Raw genomic sequence first — 21,954 nt, forward strand, 5'->3', positions numbered from 1 at the left:
TTTATTGGGCCTGATTTTGGTAACCTCTGTCAGTCGGGTTTGTTCGTTTTTAGGGTCGTATGTATGAGGTTTCCCCTTGCCAATTTACGTGCAGGGCACTCTGGCTGTTTACTCCACAGATGTCTGTCTCCTACAATAGTCATACAGTTCTCATTCAAATTGATCTTTTTTTTTCCTTTGGAGCTGTTTGAGAGTTTTTAATATTCTAGCCCACTACAGTCTCATAACTTAACCTACCAGCTGAAGTGAAGGCTTTTAAATGAGACTCTTCACTGCTGTTTCTATGGCTACACTGGAATAGAAACCTGCTAAATACAGGGCAGAAGGGCCCAGAAAATGTTCTAGTGGCAGTTGCTATCATTAATGCAACTTCACAGTTTCCAATTTATTCTTTCATTTTCTTTGCAATATTTTCTCTTTAAGTGGAAGCATATATTTGGAGGATTAGTGGCTACTGTAATTAGAAAATAATGGTTAGGAAAAGATGGAGAGGAACCCCCTGGAAACAGCTTTTTGTTTTGCTTGCAAGTGGATTTTTCTCTCTGTCAGAGTCAACTTAAATTGCACAACGCTTTTTTTATGTGCAGTTCTGGATAGATAGTTAGAGGTGACTTGCATGCAAACTACAAACCTCCTTCAATGTATGTGCTCCTGTCAGATGGCAGAGGAAATAAGTGGAATGTTAACTGCTATTGTGGGGAAATAATACATATTTAAAGGAAACACTCAGCAGTTCCTAGAGCGCAGGAGCTAATGGGGCTTGGGTCTCCTGAGGGTTTGCCTTGCGCGTGATTGATTTTTTTGCTGTGTATGAAGGAGCGCGAGCCTTTTCTTGCAGCTTGGGCTCTTTGCGGCGTTTTGCTGCATCTCTCTCCATCCTCCTGGCAGCAGGGAGTCCGCTCTCCAGGTGCCCATCCCGAGCGGGCTCTCCCCTTTCCTCTGTGTGATTTCGGCTGGGCAGCAGGTTCAGGAGCTGCCCCTTATCTCACTAACGCGGGTGAAAGCCACCGGTTTCCGCTGGAAAGCAAGACAAGCGGTAGCCGAGTGCAGGCGTGCTCCTCGCTTGGACGTTGACCCCCCGGCGCTCGTGGTTACTGTTCGAAAGCGCTGCCCTTGCTGAAAGCACGCTCGAGCCTTGTCGCCTAACAGCCGGCTGGAATCCGCTTTCGCATTGCAAAAGGCTTCGGGGTGATGAAGCATCTGTATGAATAACACTTGAGGACACGTTAAAATAGAAGACTGTTTATTTTAGCAGTTTTCTAGATGTTTGAGTGTTGCCATTTTTTTTTAGATGATTGAAAGGGGCAGTTATCAGCTGGTCACTAGGAGAAGCAAAGATCAGATCATTAATCACATAGTGCGAGCTGAGCTTTCCTTCTCCTTGCTGCTAGTGCAGTGGGTGACCCAAGTCACACACGTTTTGTGAGAGTTGTCAAAGAAAAGGAAAAGCAGAGGACAGAAATACGGAGCTGTGACAGAGCTGGTTTGGGGGGAGGGGGACAGAAGGGAAAGCGGCAGCACTACAAATGCCAGTAGGGTTAGAAATGGCAATAAACCATTGGGGGGTGGAGAAGGGGCAGCAGCAAAGCAACAAACCTTGGCAGCGTATATGCATCCCCAGCCACGCTTTGGGATGAGTTAGCTGCTCTCCGTGGCAAACTCTGCCCTTAGGTCAGCAGCTGAGCTCTGGCTCATGAACAGTACCTGACACTTGTGCTGGAGGCTCGTTGGGGTCCAAGTGCTCTCACCCGCTGTCCTCCTGCTGCTGGGAGCCTTCCTGGCGAGCGCTGGTCGTGCGAGAGTGGCCTGCCATGTGCAGCCTGCCCCTTCCTCATCGCTGTTGTGCTTTCTTCAGGATATCCAGGGACAGGGGGTTTGGCATGGAAGCAATGCCCCAGCGCCCGCATGTCTAGGCTATCCTCTCTGGAGAAGGGGGAATGTCTCGAGTCTGTCACATGGCTCAAGATCTTCTCTACTGTAAATCAGCATATGGTAAATACACATTTTAAAAAAAATGCAAACCTGAAAGGTGGACAACAAGGTTGCAAAGCTGAGGAAAAACAACTGAACAGGAATAAAAAGAGACTAGATGTTTGTGGGTTTTTTTCCCTCCCTGGATTCTCTGGATTGTCTTTTTCCAGCCAGCTGACTGCCTACCTCTGCTCTGAAGACCCTGGTGCCCCTCTAACACCCTCGATTACTTCTCCTCTACCAAGTCAGGTCTCTGCTGGTCCGGCGCTTGTCTAAGCCTTGTGTGCCAGTGAGGCAATGTTAGAAACAGTAGTGTTTTCCTTAGGAACCTTATAAATGTGTATGTGGTACAGCCAGCTAATCACACCCTACACGGCAGCGCAACTGTGATCAGTGTATGCAGCACGTTACGAAGTTTCACTTGAGACCTGCAGTGATGGTAGTCAGTCACTTGGGGTGAAGATGGATTTGAAGGTGACTTGTGCAACCTAGTCACAGGGAATACCTTAGCGAAGTGATTAACAGAAACTCATTTTGCTGCCTGTTCTCCGAGGGACAGTGGAATGACAAACGTGCTGCTTGTCCTGTGTCAGAGCTGAGATTTCTGCGAAGCGTCTTCTGTAATCATGTTTTAGCAGAGATGAATTTCCAACAGTGATGCAGCAAATAACTCCGTCACAGTAAAGTTACTAAACTATTTAGTTATGGCTATTGGCTACTGGAAGAGTTGGTCTTTTTTCCCACTCTGCTGCTGTTAGGAAAGTGAAATTATTTTTCCAGAAACTAGGGGATTTTTTTGGATGTTCATCTTAATGTGCATAAAATTTCCCTTCAGTCTTTGATATGATTGTCTTTTTATAAACAAAATAAGTCTTGGAAGTGAAACTGGAGACTTCAGAAACGCTATCGACTGCATAAATAAATTATGAATTTAAGATTAGTTACATTTCTGTCTTGTTAGTACATAGACATATTCAAGTTCATTTTGTATTCCTCCCACTGCTGTGTCCATAGCTGCCGTTTAACAATTATTTTCTCTTTCTTACTATCATCAGTAGGACTGACTTTCTTTTCCTGTTTTATAAAAACTGTCTGTTTAATGAAATACTTGTTGAGATAGAAAGCTATTTTAATTGGAACCTGCAACCAATTTTTCATAGCCACGTCATTCTCCACTGAGTTGCCCAGACCTTCAACAATGATTTTAAATGCAAGGTTCCTTTGTTCTACATCTAGGTGTTGTGAACAGGAGTGAGAGGTACCAATTTCTTCTGTTTTCTTACTGGAAAAGACTTAAGCCTAAGATTAACCAGCAAAGAGTTCACCTGAACTTCTTATTTTGGAAGCATTTCCATGTGAGGTTGTTGCTGGGGTGATGAGCTAGCAGCCTTGGGAACCTTGTTGTAATATTGAGGCCTCCGGCTTGCAAAGTAGGACTTGCCTTCTTGTTTTGTAGGTAGCCAGATGTTTGGAATATACTGTTTATTGTCAAAGATAGCTGCCAAAATCCTTTTCATAAGCACAGTATTTGATTAAATTGACTAAAAAGATAACCTTTTTCCAAAGTGCTCCAGTTGTCCAAAAACTCGGTGTCATACCTGCGTGAAAAGGAGGGACAGCTTTTTCAGTTTTTTAAAGGATAGGATTTAAGAAAATAAATTGACTAATAAAACTTCATGTTTGACTCATTTATGTTTGATGTATGTAAAGCCCCTAATGGTTCTGTACATAGGTTCTGAACATAGGTTCTGTAGCCCCTAATGAACTAGTAAGAAAGCTTAACTGGTGCATTTCCATTTCACTCTTTCAAAGACGCAGTTCCTTTCCCCACCTCACTCCTCCTTCCTGTGATCTCAGATTAGATTAACAAAGAGACAAATCTCTTCTTTCCTTGTTCTTTCTGCTGTTTAAGAACCTCTGGGATCCAAATCAAGACTGTTAACAGGGGGGGAAAGCTTTTTTAATGGAGTTTGTAATTAAGGTGGCATATCCCTCTGGAGGGTGGTAAATGACAGATGAAGCAGTATCTTTCCGTTAGTCTCTGGGATCTCCTTGCTCTGCACAAGCTAGACGCATTACGTGCCAACGTATCTCTGGAGCCTGTTGCACAGCTTTCTGGATTGCAGCTCCTGCTCTTGGGGGTTATTGAAGGGCTGTTTAGGAGGTCCCCATGAGTGGGAATCGAGCAGTGAGCACAACTCAGGAGCATCCGTTCACTGACTGCAAATTTTATGATTCTTCTCATATATCTCCTCCCACGGGCTAATGGTGCGTTTCCTTTCTGCAGAGTAAGCCATCTTCAGCTGATACCACCTTTTTTTAGAGGTGAGAGAGGGAAATGTAAACTTAGTCTCTATCCCACTCCAGCAAGCACAAAAATGTAATTGAACACAGATCTTTCATGCCTGAAAGCAAATGTTTCACCTTTAAACTGTGTTAAAGCTGACCCTAGGTATTCTCTTAGAAAGTAGCTATAACTGCATTTTGTAAGGCTGCTGTGCTCATAAAACACATGAAGCTTGCTTGCTGGATCAAGCCATACAGGGACTTAAACTAGGCAAAGTGATGCCTGAACTCAACCTGAGTTTGGCCAGGAGCCGTGTCCCTGGCTGCTCAGGCTGGAACAGGGATGAGAAGGACCATCCTGCAGAAATGGAGGTGCTTGAGGTGTTTTCAGGCCAAAGGAGGAATTACCTAATGAGTCCATAAACCCCCAATCAGTGAGCAGCAAACTTTGCAAGTACAAGAAGACAGACTTCATGTATATGTACAAGAAAAATCTTATGGTGCGTGAATCCACTTCTTGATGTGAGTTTAAAGTTTTTCAAAGGCTGGAGAACTCGGCATGACTCGGAATGACTCCTTCATTAAATTCATTTTGTAAGAGCCTGAGTAATACTGGCTTTGCTAAAGATAACCGTGTGAAAGCAATTCACATGCAAGTGTTGACTCGGCATGTGATGCCTCAGGGGGTATGATGGATGCTGTAATTCATGTCAAGAAAACTGAGATGATGCTTCAAACCCAATCAATGGATCAGTTAAGCTGTAAACTTTCTAAACAGGATACTCTGCATTTTAAAAGCAGACATTATGGCTGATACAAGTATGTAGGTATTACTGACAGCACGCCTAGAAGCGCATCTTATTTTAGAAACTTTGGTAGCTTTATAGATGCTCTTTGGACAACTCTGAAGTTGGTGAATATCTTTTGCATGTGAAGAGCAAGACCATATTTGCCCAAGATGCTCCCAAGAAGGAGGGGGTGGGAAGAAGGAATAGTGTATTTAAGTAATGACAGAAGATTTTCTGCAGACTACTGTTGTACATGAGCAAACGAGATAAGGTATATCTTTAACTTTTTGCTACTTGGGAAACTTTTGAAGCTAAGCATAGTATGATTTTAGCCAAAACAGAGAACAGGTGAAGAAGGAAGATAAGTACTTTGTTGAAAAACAGTTTGGTTCCTTCTCCTCTTCTCATATTGAATCTTTCTCAACTTTTTCTTGGTCTTCCTTTCCCTGTTTCCTGACCTCTAAACCAAAAGCAGCAGTCATCCAAATGAGCTTTTACTTACACTATTTCTCTCAATCCTGATGTATCCTAATTTTAGTGTTTTGTGGATTTAACAGCATACTGTCAGTCTTACTGCTTTTACCCCTAGAGACCACCTGTTCCCAAGCATACACTAGAATGACTTTAAAAAGTGTGTTGGGTTTTCCTCTGGCAACAACCTGGAGATGCCTATGTGCTTGATAAGATGCTCAGTATCTATGGTGAGCAGTAGTGTAAAACTTAACTTAGTTGGATAAATTCAGATTGATTCTAGTCTTTTGGCATCATTCAGAGTAGGAGGAAAAATAATTTGTGGGAATAGAGTCTGCCACTAATTTAAGAGAACTAGGGCTGAAGGCTTCTCTGTTCCTAGAGCTGGAGGAAAAGGGAGGGACGGGGGAAACATGCTCAATGTCAACTATGCACTGACTGTCACTCTGGCTCTGAAAATTGAGGGCATTTCCCCTTCCTCCTCCCCACCACTTTCTAAAACACCCACATGGGGCAGGTGCACTTTGCACAAGGCTTATGCCTGCCCCGTGCCTTATTTGAGTCTCAGCAAGGTGGCCTGGTGAAGCCACGTCTCTCACCTTCAGACTAGGTTGGCATAACTGCCTTTTAGGATTTGCTCTATCCTTCTGTCTCATGCTGGGCTAATTTAGCCTCATCTTGGTAAACAAGAAAACGGTTCTCATTCAACAGATTTGAGCTGGAGTGACTGCAGCTGTCGTCTGGCCTGCGCGCAAACCAATTTTGTTCATTCCCTTGCCTGGCAGGAAGCCTGCACCAGAATTGTGTCGGGACTAATCAGCATTAAACCAATGTCAGAAGGGCTGCGGAAAGCTGCCCTGTAGCAAGGCAAGAGCAACAAGGCTGTTCAGGAGGGATTAGCATAAGCACTGCCTGGGATGCAGCTGTGCAAGAAAAGGCACAGAAACTGTACGGGGTTTTTTCTTTTTTTTTTTCTTTTTTTTTTTTTTCAGGCCTTGTTGCTGAGAAAGTCCCTAGCCAACTGCAAAAGAGGGGCTTCACAGTGAGTGTCTCACTGCAAAATCAGTGTGATTTACTGCACATGACCATAAGCACAAAAGCAAGAGAAGGTGCAAAATCCCTGAAGCTGTATCTGGGAAAATACAGGTGGTGCTTCTAAACATGCTGTGCTTTATTCTCCTGGAGGAGCAAGGCAGGGGGGAATAAGTTCAGTGTGTGGTCTCTGGTCAAAAGATGATGCTAGTGATGCTGCTGCTGCTCTTGTATGCTGTACAATAATAGACTTGTTAGTAAGGCTGGGAATTTAAAATATTTCTAGTAGTAGACTTGAGGCTTTGCAAAGGGTGATTTGCAGTTCTGATTGCTAAAAATCTTTATTTTCTTGCCTAATATTTATGCTGCAGGTTCATGAGTGCATTCTGGTTTCTACTAAAAGCATTAAATAAGAGAGATCCTAACTTTGGATTTTTATTCTGGAGATGTTGAAATGTCAAAGTCTTATTCTGCTTTCCTCTCCCTATAGCTATTGAATAGTTTTTACAATTCTTCCTTTTGAAAGTGATTTCTGTTTCTCTCAGTCCTGAGCAACACAATTTTACTTTGAAGTGACTCCTGCTTTTAAGGGGAGTTTAGACCACATGATTTCCAGAGGTCCTTTCAAGCCTAATTATGCTAATACCCTGAACCTGGATCACACTACATAGTTTACTTTGAGCATATCTTCTCACAGATGCACATTTTTGTTAATGTTTTATCTAAAATCTCTAACTTCAGCTCAAAATCTGTTAGGGCTCTGTCTGCTTGCGTAGTAGATCAGTGTCAGTCATCCCTTCTTACTGTAACTAATAACCACATATAATTGATAGGTTCTTACATTGCCCAAAGTGGGCACAGCTATGCTGTAGGTGCTTTCTAGCCCTCCTAAGCTTCTAGGTAACTCAGGGCCTGTATAAGGTTACACTTCTGTCAAAACTGTTTTGGAGGACCAAGCTAGGCGTGTGTGAACTTTTGAACCATGTCCGTGCCAAATGTTAAGCTTATTGTCATGGGCTGGGAAGCTCATTTAGGGTGAGCAAGCAGACCTTCTGGTCTAAGATGCCCCAATTAATTATGAGCCACACAACTTAAGAAATCTTCCTTCTTAGGGAAAAATCATCATCAACAAACCTGTTTCAGATAAGAGTTTGAAGACCCAGGAGCTGAGCAGCTTTTTGAGCGCTGTCATCATGAGGAAAATCCTGCAGGTCTCAGTGAAGAAGGCCCAGAAGCACCCAGTCCTGTCCTTAGTCGTATGTGAGCTACCACGGACAGGGATCTTGGGAAGATCTGTGCCTTGCGTTTCTGTTGGGTATGAGCATGTGTGCGAGATGTAGAGCTGTGTTACCAAAGCTCATTTAACACCTGAGCTCTCCGCTGAGGTCTCAGGGGTGGCATCTGACAGCGCCGTGCGTTCGGCTGCATGCGGGGCCACTAATGAGACACCACGGTAGCTGCTGCCAACTGAGTTTTCTGAAACATAGCCTTCCTAAAGGGAGGTGAAAGGGGACAGAAGATACTCTTAAGCAAGAGTAAAAGGTAAAAACCCCACATTTAAAAAAAAGTTTGGTGTCTGCTAGGCACTCAAAAATGATCAGCCTTTCAAAGGAGCCTGCGGTGTGGTCCCTTGGGTGGTTACTGAAGTGTTTGGTCCCAACTGTGAATGTGCGGAAAACACAGAGGAACCTCTCAAACTCTGATATCTCTAATTTCTTTGCCAGGTGGTTGGTCACGGTTGAGAGGAGACCTGGCTCGCGTGGGAGCTCTGCTCACGTGAGGGGTAGCGCAGGCCCTGGGGAGCGGTGGGGTGGCCTGGTCCCCCCCTCACTCCATGCACAGGTGCTGCAGAGCTAGCCTGCTTGGTGGGTGCAGAACGTGCCTCCTTTCAGATTGCCTTTTTTTTTTCCTAGTCATCTTCTGCAATGTCTTATTTGCTATGTTCCTGCTAATAATGTTTTGTGTATTTCCCTCTGACAAAAGTGATGGAAAATAGCAGTTTAAGAGAAGGAAGGCCAGTAACAGAACCTAGATTTGCTATAACTGGAAACCTCCCACAACTGTTTTTTTTTTTTTTTTTTTTTTTAAGCCTTAAAGACTGGTATTTTCTCTAAACAAATTACAAGTTTTTCAGAGCCTCTCTTTTACAGATCTTCAAGAATGAGTTATTCAAATGCAGTGTTACATTTGGATTCTGGAGTCTGCTTCTTGTGGCCCCTTAAGCATGTCCTTAACCACATGCAATATCTTGCTCTGCTGAGGGCCAGTAACTTCCAAGTGGTTACCCTGACGCTGGCAGCTCTTGCCATCTCTAACACGGGCGTGCGCTTGTTCTTTGCAATTCGGGCCATTTGACAAGTTTGAGGCACCTTCCTGTGGGAGCGCAGATGGCAGCTAAACGGATGCTGGAGCCATTCGCCGCCTACCTTGGTGGTGACAAACTGGTTTCCAGGAGAGAGCGGCGAGGTTGTCTCCGCAAATCTGTTTCAACAGATCTCTTACCCCTAACAAATGTGGAAGAGATTTGATGCACCCTGTGACTGCTAGTGCTGTGGTCTGAGGTTTCACCTGCTTCCTCTTGTTGTCCTGCTTGAAGGTTATGGCCGGGCCTCCTCTCCTGTCCGGGTTTATTGGTTTCTCAATTTCTAATGCAGTTCTGGAGCCGGCTCATCTCATGTTAGGTAAATCCCCTCTTGGGTTTGTGGGTTTTTCTTTCTTTGCATTGTACAGGACTCCAAATGTCACAATTGTCTCTTAGGAGGGGCCTTTTTGCATTTGGTGACCTTTTGAAGTTGTGAGATGATGGGGGAGGAAACTAAAAGCAGCCCTTAAGAGGAAACGATCTGCTGCAGAGGCTAGAAGGGCACCTAGAAAGGTTGATCTAGAGCTCAGGCTGTGAAGAATGTGCTAGATAAAACACGGCTGAAGTCCTGTTGAGCCTGTGCGCATGAAGTCCTGGCTGGAGATCCCTTTTTCACGAGTGTGAAGGGGATCACCCAGAGCTGACTCCGAGACTCGTCCGGGAGGAGCGGGACTGGCGTGTACCGCATGGCTACCTCTTCTGTCTCAACCATGAGAAGTGCAGAGCTGCCCTGGTAGTTGGGGAATTAATTATTCATTGTCTCACTGAGAAGAAGGGCTCTTCAGGAAAACTTGGCCTGGTGCAGCTTGCTTCTTCACTTTAACTTGAAATCCTCACATGGGTCTGTTGTATGTCACGCGAAGCAGGGATTTAAAGAAAGGAACAACGAGGAATTGGAGTGCCTGGAAACACAGCAACTTGCAAGTTAAAGTGGCTTGACTTGCATATTTTGCTTTCTAAATAATACTGGGGCAAAAGCTGTGGTCAAAAACTTTTCTGCTTAAAACTGTATATTGTAAAATAAAGAATACACATATACATGCTCATTTATTTTTCTTCCTCTAGTGTGCTATTGTTGTTATTGCCTAGCTTTTCTTGAGCTCTTCATGAGCTAGGTAAGCTGGTGCTTAGAAGTTCATTTTGTAGATGCACAGAAACTGAGCTTATTTTTCAGTTTTTGAGGTGGTGTATTTTTTTCAGATTTGAATGTATTCCCTTGTTCTGTGGGTAGCACCAGCATGTACAGTTGCCCTTCCTCCTGTTCTCCTTCACCTGCTCATTCCCACCCTTCAATATTTTTTATGCAGATATCCTAAATTGGATCAGGAAACTAGCCCAGCTGGGCCTGGAAAACATGCTTTACTCCTGTTATTGGTTCCTCCGTTCCTCCCCCAGATATCCTTCAGCTGAATGGGTTCACCAGTATAGTTCTCTGTGAGAAACACCTGAGCTGGCAAAAATGAAAGACTTGGTGTGGGGCTGAGAATCAGGAGAGGTAAGAGGAGGAGCTGGGAGCTTCTCATGGTGCCTGCAGCATCACTGAGGCTGCTCAGAGTTGTTGACTAGCAGTGACCGAGTGAAAACCTGGGAACTGCGTGGGGCTGAAGCAGCACATGCTCACTTGAAGTTGTACGATGCTAAGAAATAATTCATTGCAATGTTTCCTTTGTAGCCCCTGAGAGTAAAGCTGGAGAGAAATTTGTGCAATTTCCTTGCCTTTTTTTTCTGCTAATTACAGGTGTAGGCTGTTCGTAGAAGGCACTGTAGAGACTGCCTGTTGGGTGTCTTTGCAGTAGCTTTGTATCGTTCGGTGACTTCTACTGTATGCGCCTGTACGATGCTTCTACTGTAGTTTTCTCACAAATCTAGGACTGCATAGGGTATGATCTTTCTCCAAAGAGCATGATTTCCAAAATATTAGGTAAAAGGAAAGTTAAGGAAAGAGGGGAAAATGACCTTCTGTCAGCACAGAATATATATTGAAATACAGGCTTTTGCTTCTATGAGTTGTCACAAGGTTGTGATTATATGAGTTTTCAAAGCAAAAACTGGAAAGGCTGAGGAAGCATGAGTTATTTTAGACAATGTTGATTGCATGGATTCTTAGATATGCTCTGACAGTTCAGGGAGATGAAGCAATTTTATCATTTGCCTAAGGAAGCGCAAACCTCTATCACAGCATCAGCCTTAGACAGCTATTGCAGAGTCATACGGGCCTAAGCATTTTATCATGTGGCTATAGCACACGGCTGAGCCACCACGCTTTGATACAAATGGCAGGAGTTATACCTATACAGAGCTCAGGTTTTGCTGCAGTTAAGTCAGGTGCTCTAGATCTATTGCTGCACACTGTGGCAAACCCCACATTTTTAGGGAAGAAGCAGTGAGAGTTGTGGGAAGCTGAGATGGGATAGTGCCACAGTAGGACTTTTTACAAGGGCATCCTCCATGCTCTCTGCAAAGCAGGAGGTGTTGACAGCCTGGATGAAACCAAACTTAATGCTAACATGCAGCCTGAGCCAGCTTGGTCCTTGAGGGAGTGGGAGAGGTGAGCAGATGTGGCACCACCTGGATAAACACGCCAAAGACGGACAGTTCAGCTCTCAGCAACACATGGCAGCAGGATGCTCCCTAATCCCTGGGGGGGAGTTAACCAGCAGCAGCACTGGAACTGGAGCAGTATTAATTTTATAGCTTACTTAAAATAACTGGTTGCTCAAGCTGTCTATAATCGATATGCTGATGACACAAAATACAGATTTGAAGTTCAGTGTATATTAAAATAAATGAGGCTGTTGTTGGTTTAGAAACAGAATAAGCCTTGCTGAAATCAAAGCCTAGGATGGAGTCCTACTTTAACAAGCAACCTTTTTCAGAGGCAGAAGTGTATTTTTGGAGCTTAGTTGTTTTTGTTGAAAAATAAGCTGAGTTGGAAGTTCCCATGTTTTATAATGCTGTTGTGACCTTTGAATTGGTTACTGTAGGATCTATGTTAGTGCTCAGATTCCTTTAATCTGGTGTACATCCACATTTGATTTTTTTAAGGGGGAATTCTGTTCCCTACGTGCATTGCCTGTTTCTGTGAAGGCTTTGAGACTAGCCCTGTTGGACTGCTTCTCTGTCTATGTGTGAAGCCTTTGAAATATTCACAGTAGTCTGCGGTATATCTAATATCAGTGAGTCACCTTACAGTCCTTTTCAAGAAGGTATTTTTTCAGTGAAGTAATAAAACTAGAGGCTTTGTTATATGCAAATATCCAGTAATACATGTGCTCAGCTATGCTTTGCTTAGCTTATTGCTAAGTAGACTTAGAGTACTGTGATTGCTAAGATTTGCATTATTCGTTGTCATAAACATTTATAGTTTGAGACTTTCCTTTTGTATGTGTTGGAGGCTTTTCTCCTCCTAAGAGGAGAAAATTCCTATGTAAGTATCCCCCCCCCCCAAAAAAAAAGGTAAATTTGTTTCCTTAAGGTAAATATTTGATCCAGTGTACATAAGCTTGTTATAACCATTGCATTGAGGTCGTATCCGGCAGGGACTTTCCTGGTGTATTTGCATGTTACGTAATAAATCACCAAAAACCTGTCAAAGCCAGAAGAGGCATGGAAATGCTTGTGTCGCTTCATTCTTTCATGTGTGTATCCTGTTTGATTTGAAATGGGAATTCTAATCCCAGGGGAGTGCTGCAGGAACGCGTGACGCTGCTGCGGCGTTATGAGGAATTATGTGCCAGCTGGTGTCCAGATTTTCAGACCATCTCTGCTGCTGCTGTTTAGGCAATTCAGTTAGATGGGAAGAGCCCCAGCTGCAGGGAGCAACTTTTGAACCCGTAGCAGAGCCCTCCTGCCACTCATTTCTTCCTGGGAGAGCTAGAGTGTGCACGCATATATGGTTATGAATAAATATATGTGTACTCTTTCTTACAGAGAATAATACTCTTTCATTGGTAGGCTTATATATTACAGGGAATATTAGTGGCTGGACTGTAAAGCCTTGTCTCTCTGCACCATAAACAACTCTGTAGCCTTGATTGAAGGAGTAAAGACTTCCTCCTCCTTGCAAAATGATCATACTCTTAACTGTTTTTATAATTTCATGCTCAGATTTAGCTGTCCCACTCTGCTACCCCTGCAAGTGCTACCTTTGCTTTTAGAGTCATATTGCTAGAGCCATATACTTCGGTAACTATATTTTCTGTGTGCGTTTTCCCTGTGCTTATGAGATACCTTCCAGACCACGGTATGACCCAGGGTGCTCAAGTGTGTTCAGCTATGATGTAGTCTGACTAATCCAGCCTTCATTTGCTCAATATGAAATATTTAGCTTTTAATACATGCTGAAGGAGTTTTTGAACTCTTCAAAACAGCACAGCATGGCTTACTCCACTATATGAAGCATTCCATTAAATTCTGCAAAATTCCCCTTTGTGTGAAAGACATGTAAAAATATTACAACTCCTACTATTTTTGCATGAGATGTTTGTGCCATGGCTAGAAGATATATTATATATTATAAATATATATTTTTTTGAATTAGCCTCTCTGTAGTTAGTGACAACTCACACTTATTTAAAAATGAGAGCAGCAATTACCTGCCTTCTACCTGCGTATTTTAGTGTACCAGTCAACCTGGGATCCAGGCACTAAAAGATTAGGAGTAAAGAGAAAACTTTTTCTTAAATGCTGGGTAATTTTAGGGCTTTTCAGATCTCTGTTCTGCACTGCTCCAATCTCTACTGGCAGGGCACTAAAATAACAGGCAAAATATACAAGTGAAGAGCAAGTGAGGTTCTCTCTCTTACACTCTCCTTGTTGTGTCTCTCTCCATTTCCTCCTGTAGAGCCCAGGTGACTCTGCGTAAACCTGTTTCAGACCAGGAGGTGTGCCCTGTTCCTTTTTAGTGGCCCTCTATAGTCCTTTTACCTCTAAGGTCTAAAACTTCCAGAGGTTGTGTCTGGTTGTTGCATGGTATCTGCTGCTCTGTAGTGGAATTTACATGGGGTGGCTGTGGAAGTTTGAGGGGAGAGGGGACAAAATGCTCTCTTTCAGCGTGGAGCTTTGGCAGAGGAAAGACTCATAGGAGACAGAGCCCTTTGCAGGGACCCATTTGTCTGATTGCGTTGGACTTCACCTTCACTGCTGAAGAGATCTTGGTGGTGAAAGTGGAAGGCATATTCTGAGTTGGGTTGCTGGAAGAGCAGGCAACACCAAAATATGCTGGAAGGGGAATTTGGTAGAAGCCTTGAAGTGGGATTTTTGGGGGGGAGGGGGGAGAGATTTTTTGGTTAGTAAAGCCCTTAGGCAACTGCCTCTGCTCTCAGGTATCTGCGAGGATATGCAGGACAAGGGAAGAAAGGACCTGATGTGCAGTGGCATTTGCGAGCTGAACCTAGAGGCAGTTATTTTTCTGTCCCTAGTCTATTCAATAAAGATTCGGCTTTCCAAAGAAACTTTCAAACCTAACACTCTCTAGCGCATTAAGGCAAATCAAAGGATTGGCTTTGGGCTCTCCTTTGAAGGGATGGGAATTAAATCTAGAAGCCTGGTAGAAATGTTGTTGTGCTCTGAATTTTCCATCTGGAGTACAGTTTGGATCCAGAAATGAAATTAGCAGTATGGGTCCCCGCCTTTGGATTTGAATCCTGACACTTTGTTGTGGTATGGTGACCGAGCCCTGGTGTAAGCCTTCTATATTTTCACTTGGACTCTGGCCACAAAACAGTCAGCAGTTATAAAGCATAAATCTGATTGTTTATGCTTTGTCAGAAATATGTACAGTTCTTCTGGAAAAAAAAAAAAAAAAAAAAAAAGCTGTATCTAGTCACGGTTTATTTAAAGCTTAGAGAGTATTTGCCATGTGGCTTAGGTGTGCAATTGCTCATAGCTTTTCAATGGCCTCTTGTGCCAATTCCCTGGCAGCAGCCTGATCTTCAAGTAGTTTCTTAATATGAGTGGTATTGACCAATACACAGAGGTTACTGCAGAGATGCTGGTGGCAGAAGAGGCATTTTAACTGAAGAGCTGCCAGACCTGATCTTCCTTTCAATGTAAAGGTACTTGTTCCTCCTAACACAATGTTTTAATGTTTTTAATTGACAAAACTCCATTGCTGTTTTTTGGAGAGCTAAGAGGAAATGTCTCATCGAGTGCATTGAAGCTTTTACCGAGAAGTGTTCATCTCCAGTCACTGTAGCGCAGTTGCTCTCAAGCATCTGAGAGCATCCTCTGAACCGAAATGGTGTCTCCGGTGGTTCTGACTGAGCGACATGGTGGTTGCGAGGACCGTGGTCCTCACTCCTCTCTCCGCTCGTGGTAAGCTGGAGCCTGGCCTGCAGGCAGCTGAGACTTCTCAGCATGCGGAAAGTTTTTCGGCATTTCTTTTTCTGAAAAGGTGCAGTTACTGAAAACTGGCAGAGGACCGGCCCTTGGAGACAGAGGCAAGGACAGTCGTTTATTGGCAGCAGCTGGGACGGCAGTTTCTCAATAACCCTTGAACAACGTCTGTTTGTGCTGCACAAGGGCCTGTTTCTACTTTATGCCGACCGAAGAGCTTTCTTGATTGCAAGGTGCAAAGTTCTTTCTCTGTTGGATCCTTCAAAAACATATATAGCAAAGCTTTCGTAATGTTTAGCAGGTGCAGCCTTGGACAGCAAGGGTTGCTGTGCTGTAATCCTTTGGCAAAGGCTATGAAAAAGCGTAACTCAGTATAGCACAGAGCTAATTCTGCCTCCCGCCCTCTCTAAAGTCCCTTCTCGCCCCACTGATGGGATCAGGTGTCTGAAGGGTGCGGAGCTGTCGCTGCCCCAGGTGTGAGGGCCACTGGTGGACTTGGGATTTGCCACTTGGTGCAGAACTTTTTTTTTTTCTTTCTCCCCCCCAGAAACTGGGGATAGCTTCCCTCTCATCACTATACTAATGTATGTAAAAGACAGCATTTTGCAGGCTGGGTTCAAAGTGGCCAATTTAAAAAAAAAAAAAAAAAGTCCTTCGGATCCTTTTTGTGTCTCAGCACATCAAGGGACAACTCTTTGATCAGAAAGACAAATTACATCAGAAAACAGGGACTTTCTTTGAAACAGAAATGTGTATTGCCCAGTGTAACAGTACTAAGAGCTGAAGTTTGTGTGAGACAAGTACAAAAAAACCCTTCCAAAGCAAAATCTAAAATCGGGCATGTCTGACTGCTTGAGCTCTGGGATGGGCATCTCTGTGCTCTGTTTATGTCAACGTTGATTAGCCTTGAAAAAAGTCCAGGACAAATTAAGCTTCTTTCTTTTCTTGTACTGATTTGCCAGCCACACTTAAATACAGTGGCAGAAGGTGTTACCAGTGAAGTTATTCACACGCTACTGTCATATCAGCACAACTTTTGGAAACTGCTGTTGACTTCCCGTAACAAAAAACCTGAAACTTGGCGTCCTGATGAGTAAGGGGAGAGGGGATTAAATATCAGAGTGTGATGTGTAGAGTGAAGTGACTTAAAAAAAAATCTGTCTGAATACAGTCCAACTTTAAAGATATCTGAACATACTGTAACTAAAAAAACCCTTGTTGTTCTCATACTAAAAAAGCCCCAGAGCAAAATTTACTGGAAAGTTCCCCTTCTCTTCCCACATTCTTGCACATAAACCTAACCAGTAATGCCATGGGGATTTTAGGATGATAAGATCTTTTTTTCTTTTCTTTTTGGAGATGAAAACAGGAAAAAGAAACCACAACTGTAGTAAAGCAGATTGTGAGACAATTCTTATTACCTGTGCCCTGGTGAAATAGAGGACAATATCTGTATTAAGATTTTATCTATCTATCAGTCTATCTACACATATATAATTGCTCTGTGTGTGTGTTTTCACAACCAATCTGAGAATGCCATTGTGTTTTAACACAGAAATCTGTTACATTTGATCTTGCCCTTGCAAATGGGTAGAAAGAGCAAACGTCAGAGGAGTTTGAGCTGGGTGCTTCACTCTGTGTTCAGTCTACGGAGGGAGTTAAACCTAGGAAGGGAAATGGCTTTTGCACTGAGCACAAAGCCACCTAAACTTCGTGGCGGAGCTGCTGGCCTCTAAAGTGCCCTTTCTTCCTCAGCAGGTCACCGTGAGCCTGTAGGCAGCTGCCTCGGTTGGCTCCCAAGCCCGGAGCTGGGCTGGTGTGGTGCCGTTGGTGGAGGTGGCGCATGGGCCCTGCAGTGGTGACCACCCTTGCTCAGCAAGCCGGGCCTCCATGGGAGACTTCCTCGTGAGCCTCCAGGTCTTCTCCTTTCCTGCCTCAGACTTGTTTCTGGTGGGGCAGGTTGATTTCTGATTGCCAAATGGGCACCTAAGCCCCCCCAAACACATACTTGCTCCAGTAGGTCTGCTCGGAGTACACCCACTGCCTGCAGGATTAGGACTACTGCTGCCATTGGCTTGGATTGCGCCTGCTTGTGATGCAGCTGGTGGGAGAAAAGGTGAAGCTGGGCTTTCCTCAGCAGCCAAGTCATTAGTGTGTTTCTTCAAGTTGAGGTTTGGCTCCAGTCTTGTCCTCACCATGCATAGAAGATGCAAACTCGTGTTTCCTGCTTTGTAGGCAACAGGCTAATCTGAGAAGCCTTCTCCTTGGAGATATGGTCCGTTACGTGATGAAGAATGCAAAATTAATGGAGGCAGATTTAATACAGACATTTAGGCTATTGACTTCAGAGCAGGGGAAGAGTCTCACATTTTAGCCTGTCTTTGCTATACATATACATATACAATGTACATATACATATACATTGGTACATATACATATACCAATGTGTATATGAGTTAAAAGGAATTTAGGAGAGATTAAATTTTCAGAGCTCAGGACATATTTTTCATTCATGTGAGTGCCATCATTAATGTTTTCTGGGAACTGAGAGGTGGATGAAACCTTTCCGTTTCATACTGTCACATGCATTATGCATTTGCTATTCTCTAACCAGAAGGTTAAAAAGCAATTTCAAAATAATGAAGCTTAAATTAAATTAACTTCAAATTATTGGTAAAATTGTTTTCTAGATTGGTGCGAATACTTCTTCGTTGGATAACAAGTATCTAAATATCCAAGTATACAAAATGAATACCAGACTTGAGTATTACAGTGCGATAAGGAAATAAACATTGCCCTTATTTTATATAAACAGGGCAGACCAAAGATTTTTGGGACATGCTCTCTGTGTAACGCAAAGCAGTGACTCGTGAGTGCGTGCTTGGAAAAACAGCTTGGCAACGTGGAAGTCGTGAGTGAATTCCTTGCATCTCCATTTCTGGAGAGAATAAAGGCTTGAGACATAGACAACAGCTTTCCTCCCTACATTTTTAAGTACAGGTTCAGTTTTACATCTGTTTCACAGTTTTCTGCTAATCAGTCCAGGCCTTTGGGTCAGGCTCCTTTAAGTGCTGTGCCTCCCTATCTATTTAGTAACATCCTTCTCCCCCCTCCAGCCCTAAACCCACGTAACTTGAGCCAGGACCCTTTTTTTTTCTTTCTTTTTTTTATAGGAGAGTGACTGGATTATGACACAGTTTTAAGCAAAGCGGACTAACTCCTGCTTGTTTTCCCCTGTAGTGGGACAGCTTTGTTGATCTGTTGGCGTCTGGGAGCGTAGCTATTTTAAGAAGCTGACAGCCTTGGTGCTGTATAATGTTACTTGGTAGGCAGATAGTCGGTATTTTAATCAAGGTCAGAAGGAAGAGATGATGGGCAAACTAAGTTGCTCGTGTTAGGTTTTTTTGTTTTTTGGGGTTTTTTGTTTTGTTTATTTTTGTCTTTTCTCTTTATTTAGGCCTATGCAGTAACTCTTTTAGACAAACAATTGTCCTTTTAAAAAGGATCGTTGAAATATTAAGCCTTTTCTGAGGGCAGCTATTTTATTTTGTGGCAGTAGCTGTTGTGTTTCCCTACGGTGCCTGTGTGTGAAGGACTAGACTGGGCAGCCGCGTCTGTAGCTCTGCGCTTAGCCTCTGTTGTTAACGAGCATCTGCTATTCGACTTCTTGCGCCGGGGTTTCCATGACTTCTGTGACTCCTTAGCTGTGTGATTGCTATAAACAGCTAAAATACCAGTGCGGGGAGCAAAACCAAAGTGCCTGTCCTGGCACGTCTGCCTGTCCCAGCCAGGCTCCGTTCCCGAGCTGTTAAATCTCTGCTGTTCACTGCCTGCTCCTACTGCGGAGGTGGTGGCTAGGTGTAGGGAAGCTCGGTGCCTTAATTCCCTTTGAAAGACAATTTTGGGAAGGACTTTTGAGGAGAGCTGTGCTGGCAGCCTGTCAGAGAGACTTGTTAAGGCTCTGTGGTTATGTGGTGGTTAACAAGGGCGGTCACCAGCTTTGCCTAACAGCTTTTAACCACAAGGGTTGGGAGTCCTGCGGCCGAAACTGAGACATGACTCTGGGTCAGAAGTCAGATAAGCTTTTTCTGTTCTTCTGGACTTGAGACCTAAACAAATGCTCTGGCAGCCTGTTACCACAACAGCTGTAGGCAATTGCTTGTTTTGTTCCCTTTACATTAATATTTATGCAACTTTTAAATTCAAACAGCTCAAAAAATAGCTTGACACCTGGAGCAGAAAGCCACTGTCCTGCAGGTTTGAATATGAGCTGTTTTCAGGTCTCTCCGAAAGGAACAAGAAAATTATTATCCTAAAGCACAAATTCTAATCTAAAAATTGTCGTTGGAAGTGTTTCTCTGTTTTCTGCAGAGGGCTGCTTTTCCAGAGAATTTGTGCTTGACGGAGTTCTCTGGGTCCTCCAAACTGCTGCCTTGGTTAGAACAGCTCCAGTAGAAGGGTAGTAGTGGAAACCTGCTGTCCAATTTACACCTAGAAACTGAAAGACCAGAGAGGTCTATGATATTGCAGATATATGCTTCGGGTCTGTAAGATAAACTTAACTCAAAGATGACTATGTAATGCCTTTACGTAGCATAAGACCAGGACTTTTTTTTTTTTTTTTTTTTTTTTTTTTTTTTTTTGACCTGTGGTGTCTTTAAAAACGTTTTTGTTTTTCTGCAGGAGCTGGGGTAGCTGTTATGGGAAGATTGTTCATCTAAGTTATAAACATAGAGCTTATCTATTTGAGTCTTTGCCTATAAACACCCTATTAAGAGACAGAAATGATGAATGTAACTATTAGGCAACTTAGCAACATGGTTACAGTATTATACTAAAGAAAACCTCCTAGTTCTAGTTTGACATCAGTTACTTATTTTTTTTTTCCCCTCAGAGTTTTGCAGGCTCTGGAATGGGTTAAGCATGAACCAAGCTGTCTTTCGCAATAGGGAAACTGTGGCAGCATGCTGTTTGAAGTGCTTAGAATTTAATCTTGTTACTAATTTTGACAGGTATTTCCACAATGTCTGTCAATGTCTTCAACGGCTTTACACTAATACAGTCACTGAAGTCTTTATTTATCGCATGAATTTACCCATTGCCAGTATTGGGGGGGGGGGGGGGGGGGGGGGGAGGAAGGTGCTTCAAACAGGAATGCGTGCGTTCAAACAGGAATGTTTTGCTTTTTTTTCCCGTTCCCCCAGTACATTTGTGTATTTCTTCATTTTGTTCATACTTTTTTTTTATCTCTGTTTGTTATGTTGTGTAGTCTTGTACAAATGGCTAGAAGCAGATCTTCATGGCAAGAGCTCAGATGCTACAAACAAAGCTGCAGGTAAACAGGGGTGTTCAGGACAAAATAATCACCAGACCTGCTGTGTCTCTCTATTTTCCGTCCTCCAATTTCCCTCGAATCAAATTAAGGGTCAGATTTTAAAACTGCACCTTTCCATTCTTTTACTTAATTTGAATCAATATCTGGTAAATTTTATTCTTCTCCCTGAAGCTCTCTTGGCAGACGTGTTTCCCCTGCCCAAAGCAATGCCTCTAGCACTGTCGGATATATTGATGGATGTATGATACGCTGAATGTTGTGTGTGACTGATAAAGCCAAAGGACATCTTGTGTGAGGTTATATTAGAGGATACTTATCCCAGCTAGGCTTAGTTAGGTAGATTTGTAGATAGAGGATACTGGAAGATCCATCTACACCAGTTCTGCTAGAGACTCATTCAGACTCGGTTCCTGAAACCTCACGGAAGCATATTTTAAATTTTAGATACAAATAACAACATCAGTCTACATACACACAAATAAAAAGCGTAACAGCCCAGATGTATTGACGGGGTGCACAGCCCATTATGAATTCCTACTTAAATCTGATCTGTCGAATCTTTTAAACATTGAAATGCAAGTGTTTCACTAGGTTATTTAAACCCTGCCCACCCCCTCAGTCCTGTTCCCTACTCCACTTCCAAATCCCCCCCCCAAAAAAAAAAAAAAAAAAAAAAAAAAAAAAAAAGCAGGTTTCCTGCTGAATAAACTCTGATCTTAAAATTTGGGCAAGAAGACTGTTTTGTCTGCTTTGTGCCTGTCCTCCCCTTCATACCGCTTGCCGCCTCCACTGTAAGATTATGGGGATGTGTGGTAGGAAATACGGCCACGGTTGAATAGTGACTCGTGACCCACTGGTTCCTCTGTGCAGTGTTGAAGCACAGGAGGAGAGCAGGAGAGCCCAATTTCAGCACTACTCAGAGTCATCAGCTCTGGAAGCCGGCAAGGAGCAGCTTAGGTGCTTTCCAGCTGAGCATTATTTTTCCTGGTTTTGGGGTGTTTTCTCACTTGCACCTTGCAAACCGCTTACTGCTCCTGCGGGGTCAGGCTGATACCCAGGAAGCCTCACAAAGTGCAGTCAGCAGTGGAATGACATAGCTGGATGTGCTGAATGTTTTTAATTAGAAATAGCTATCAAAGAGGCTGTCACCATGATATACAGTACTGTGCATATTCATGTTCCCAATGGATTCCTCTAAAGGAATAAAAGATATTTTTATTTCTGTGGTCACAAACATTCCTGTCGACGTTCCAGAACATGCAAAGGCTACAGATAGTTCACATTCCCTGGACCAGAGGGTGTGGAGAAAGGACGCCTTTGCCTGTTTAGTACATATGCCTTTGGAGCTCTGAGAGTTAAAATATATCTGCCCA

The 21,954-nt window shown here is 43.3% G+C and overlaps 1 protein-coding gene across 9 annotated transcripts in view; it reads left to right on the plus strand.

The window, feature by feature from the left end:
* The window catches only part of DENND5B (DENN domain containing 5B), a 117,192-nt gene that overhangs the window by 26,204 nt on the left and 69,034 nt on the right, over positions 1–21,954 (plus strand). For 6 of the 9 annotated variants that reach the window (XM_062590278.1, XM_062590287.1, XM_062590318.1 and 3 more), the window contains exon 2: positions 20,516–20,581. The exons of the other annotated variants lie outside the window; for them this stretch is intronic. In XM_062590278.1, coding sequence (XP_062446262.1) covers positions 20,516–20,581 — 66 coding nt within the window. The remainder of the gene's footprint in view (positions 1–20,515; positions 20,582–21,954) is intronic. 9 annotated transcript variants of the gene reach the window in all.

Source organism: Rhea pennata, chromosome 1 (assembly GCF_028389875.1).
Source record: "Rhea pennata isolate bPtePen1 chromosome 1, bPtePen1.pri, whole genome shotgun sequence".
Lineage (NCBI taxonomy): Eukaryota > Metazoa > Chordata > Aves > Rheiformes > Rheidae > Rhea > Rhea pennata.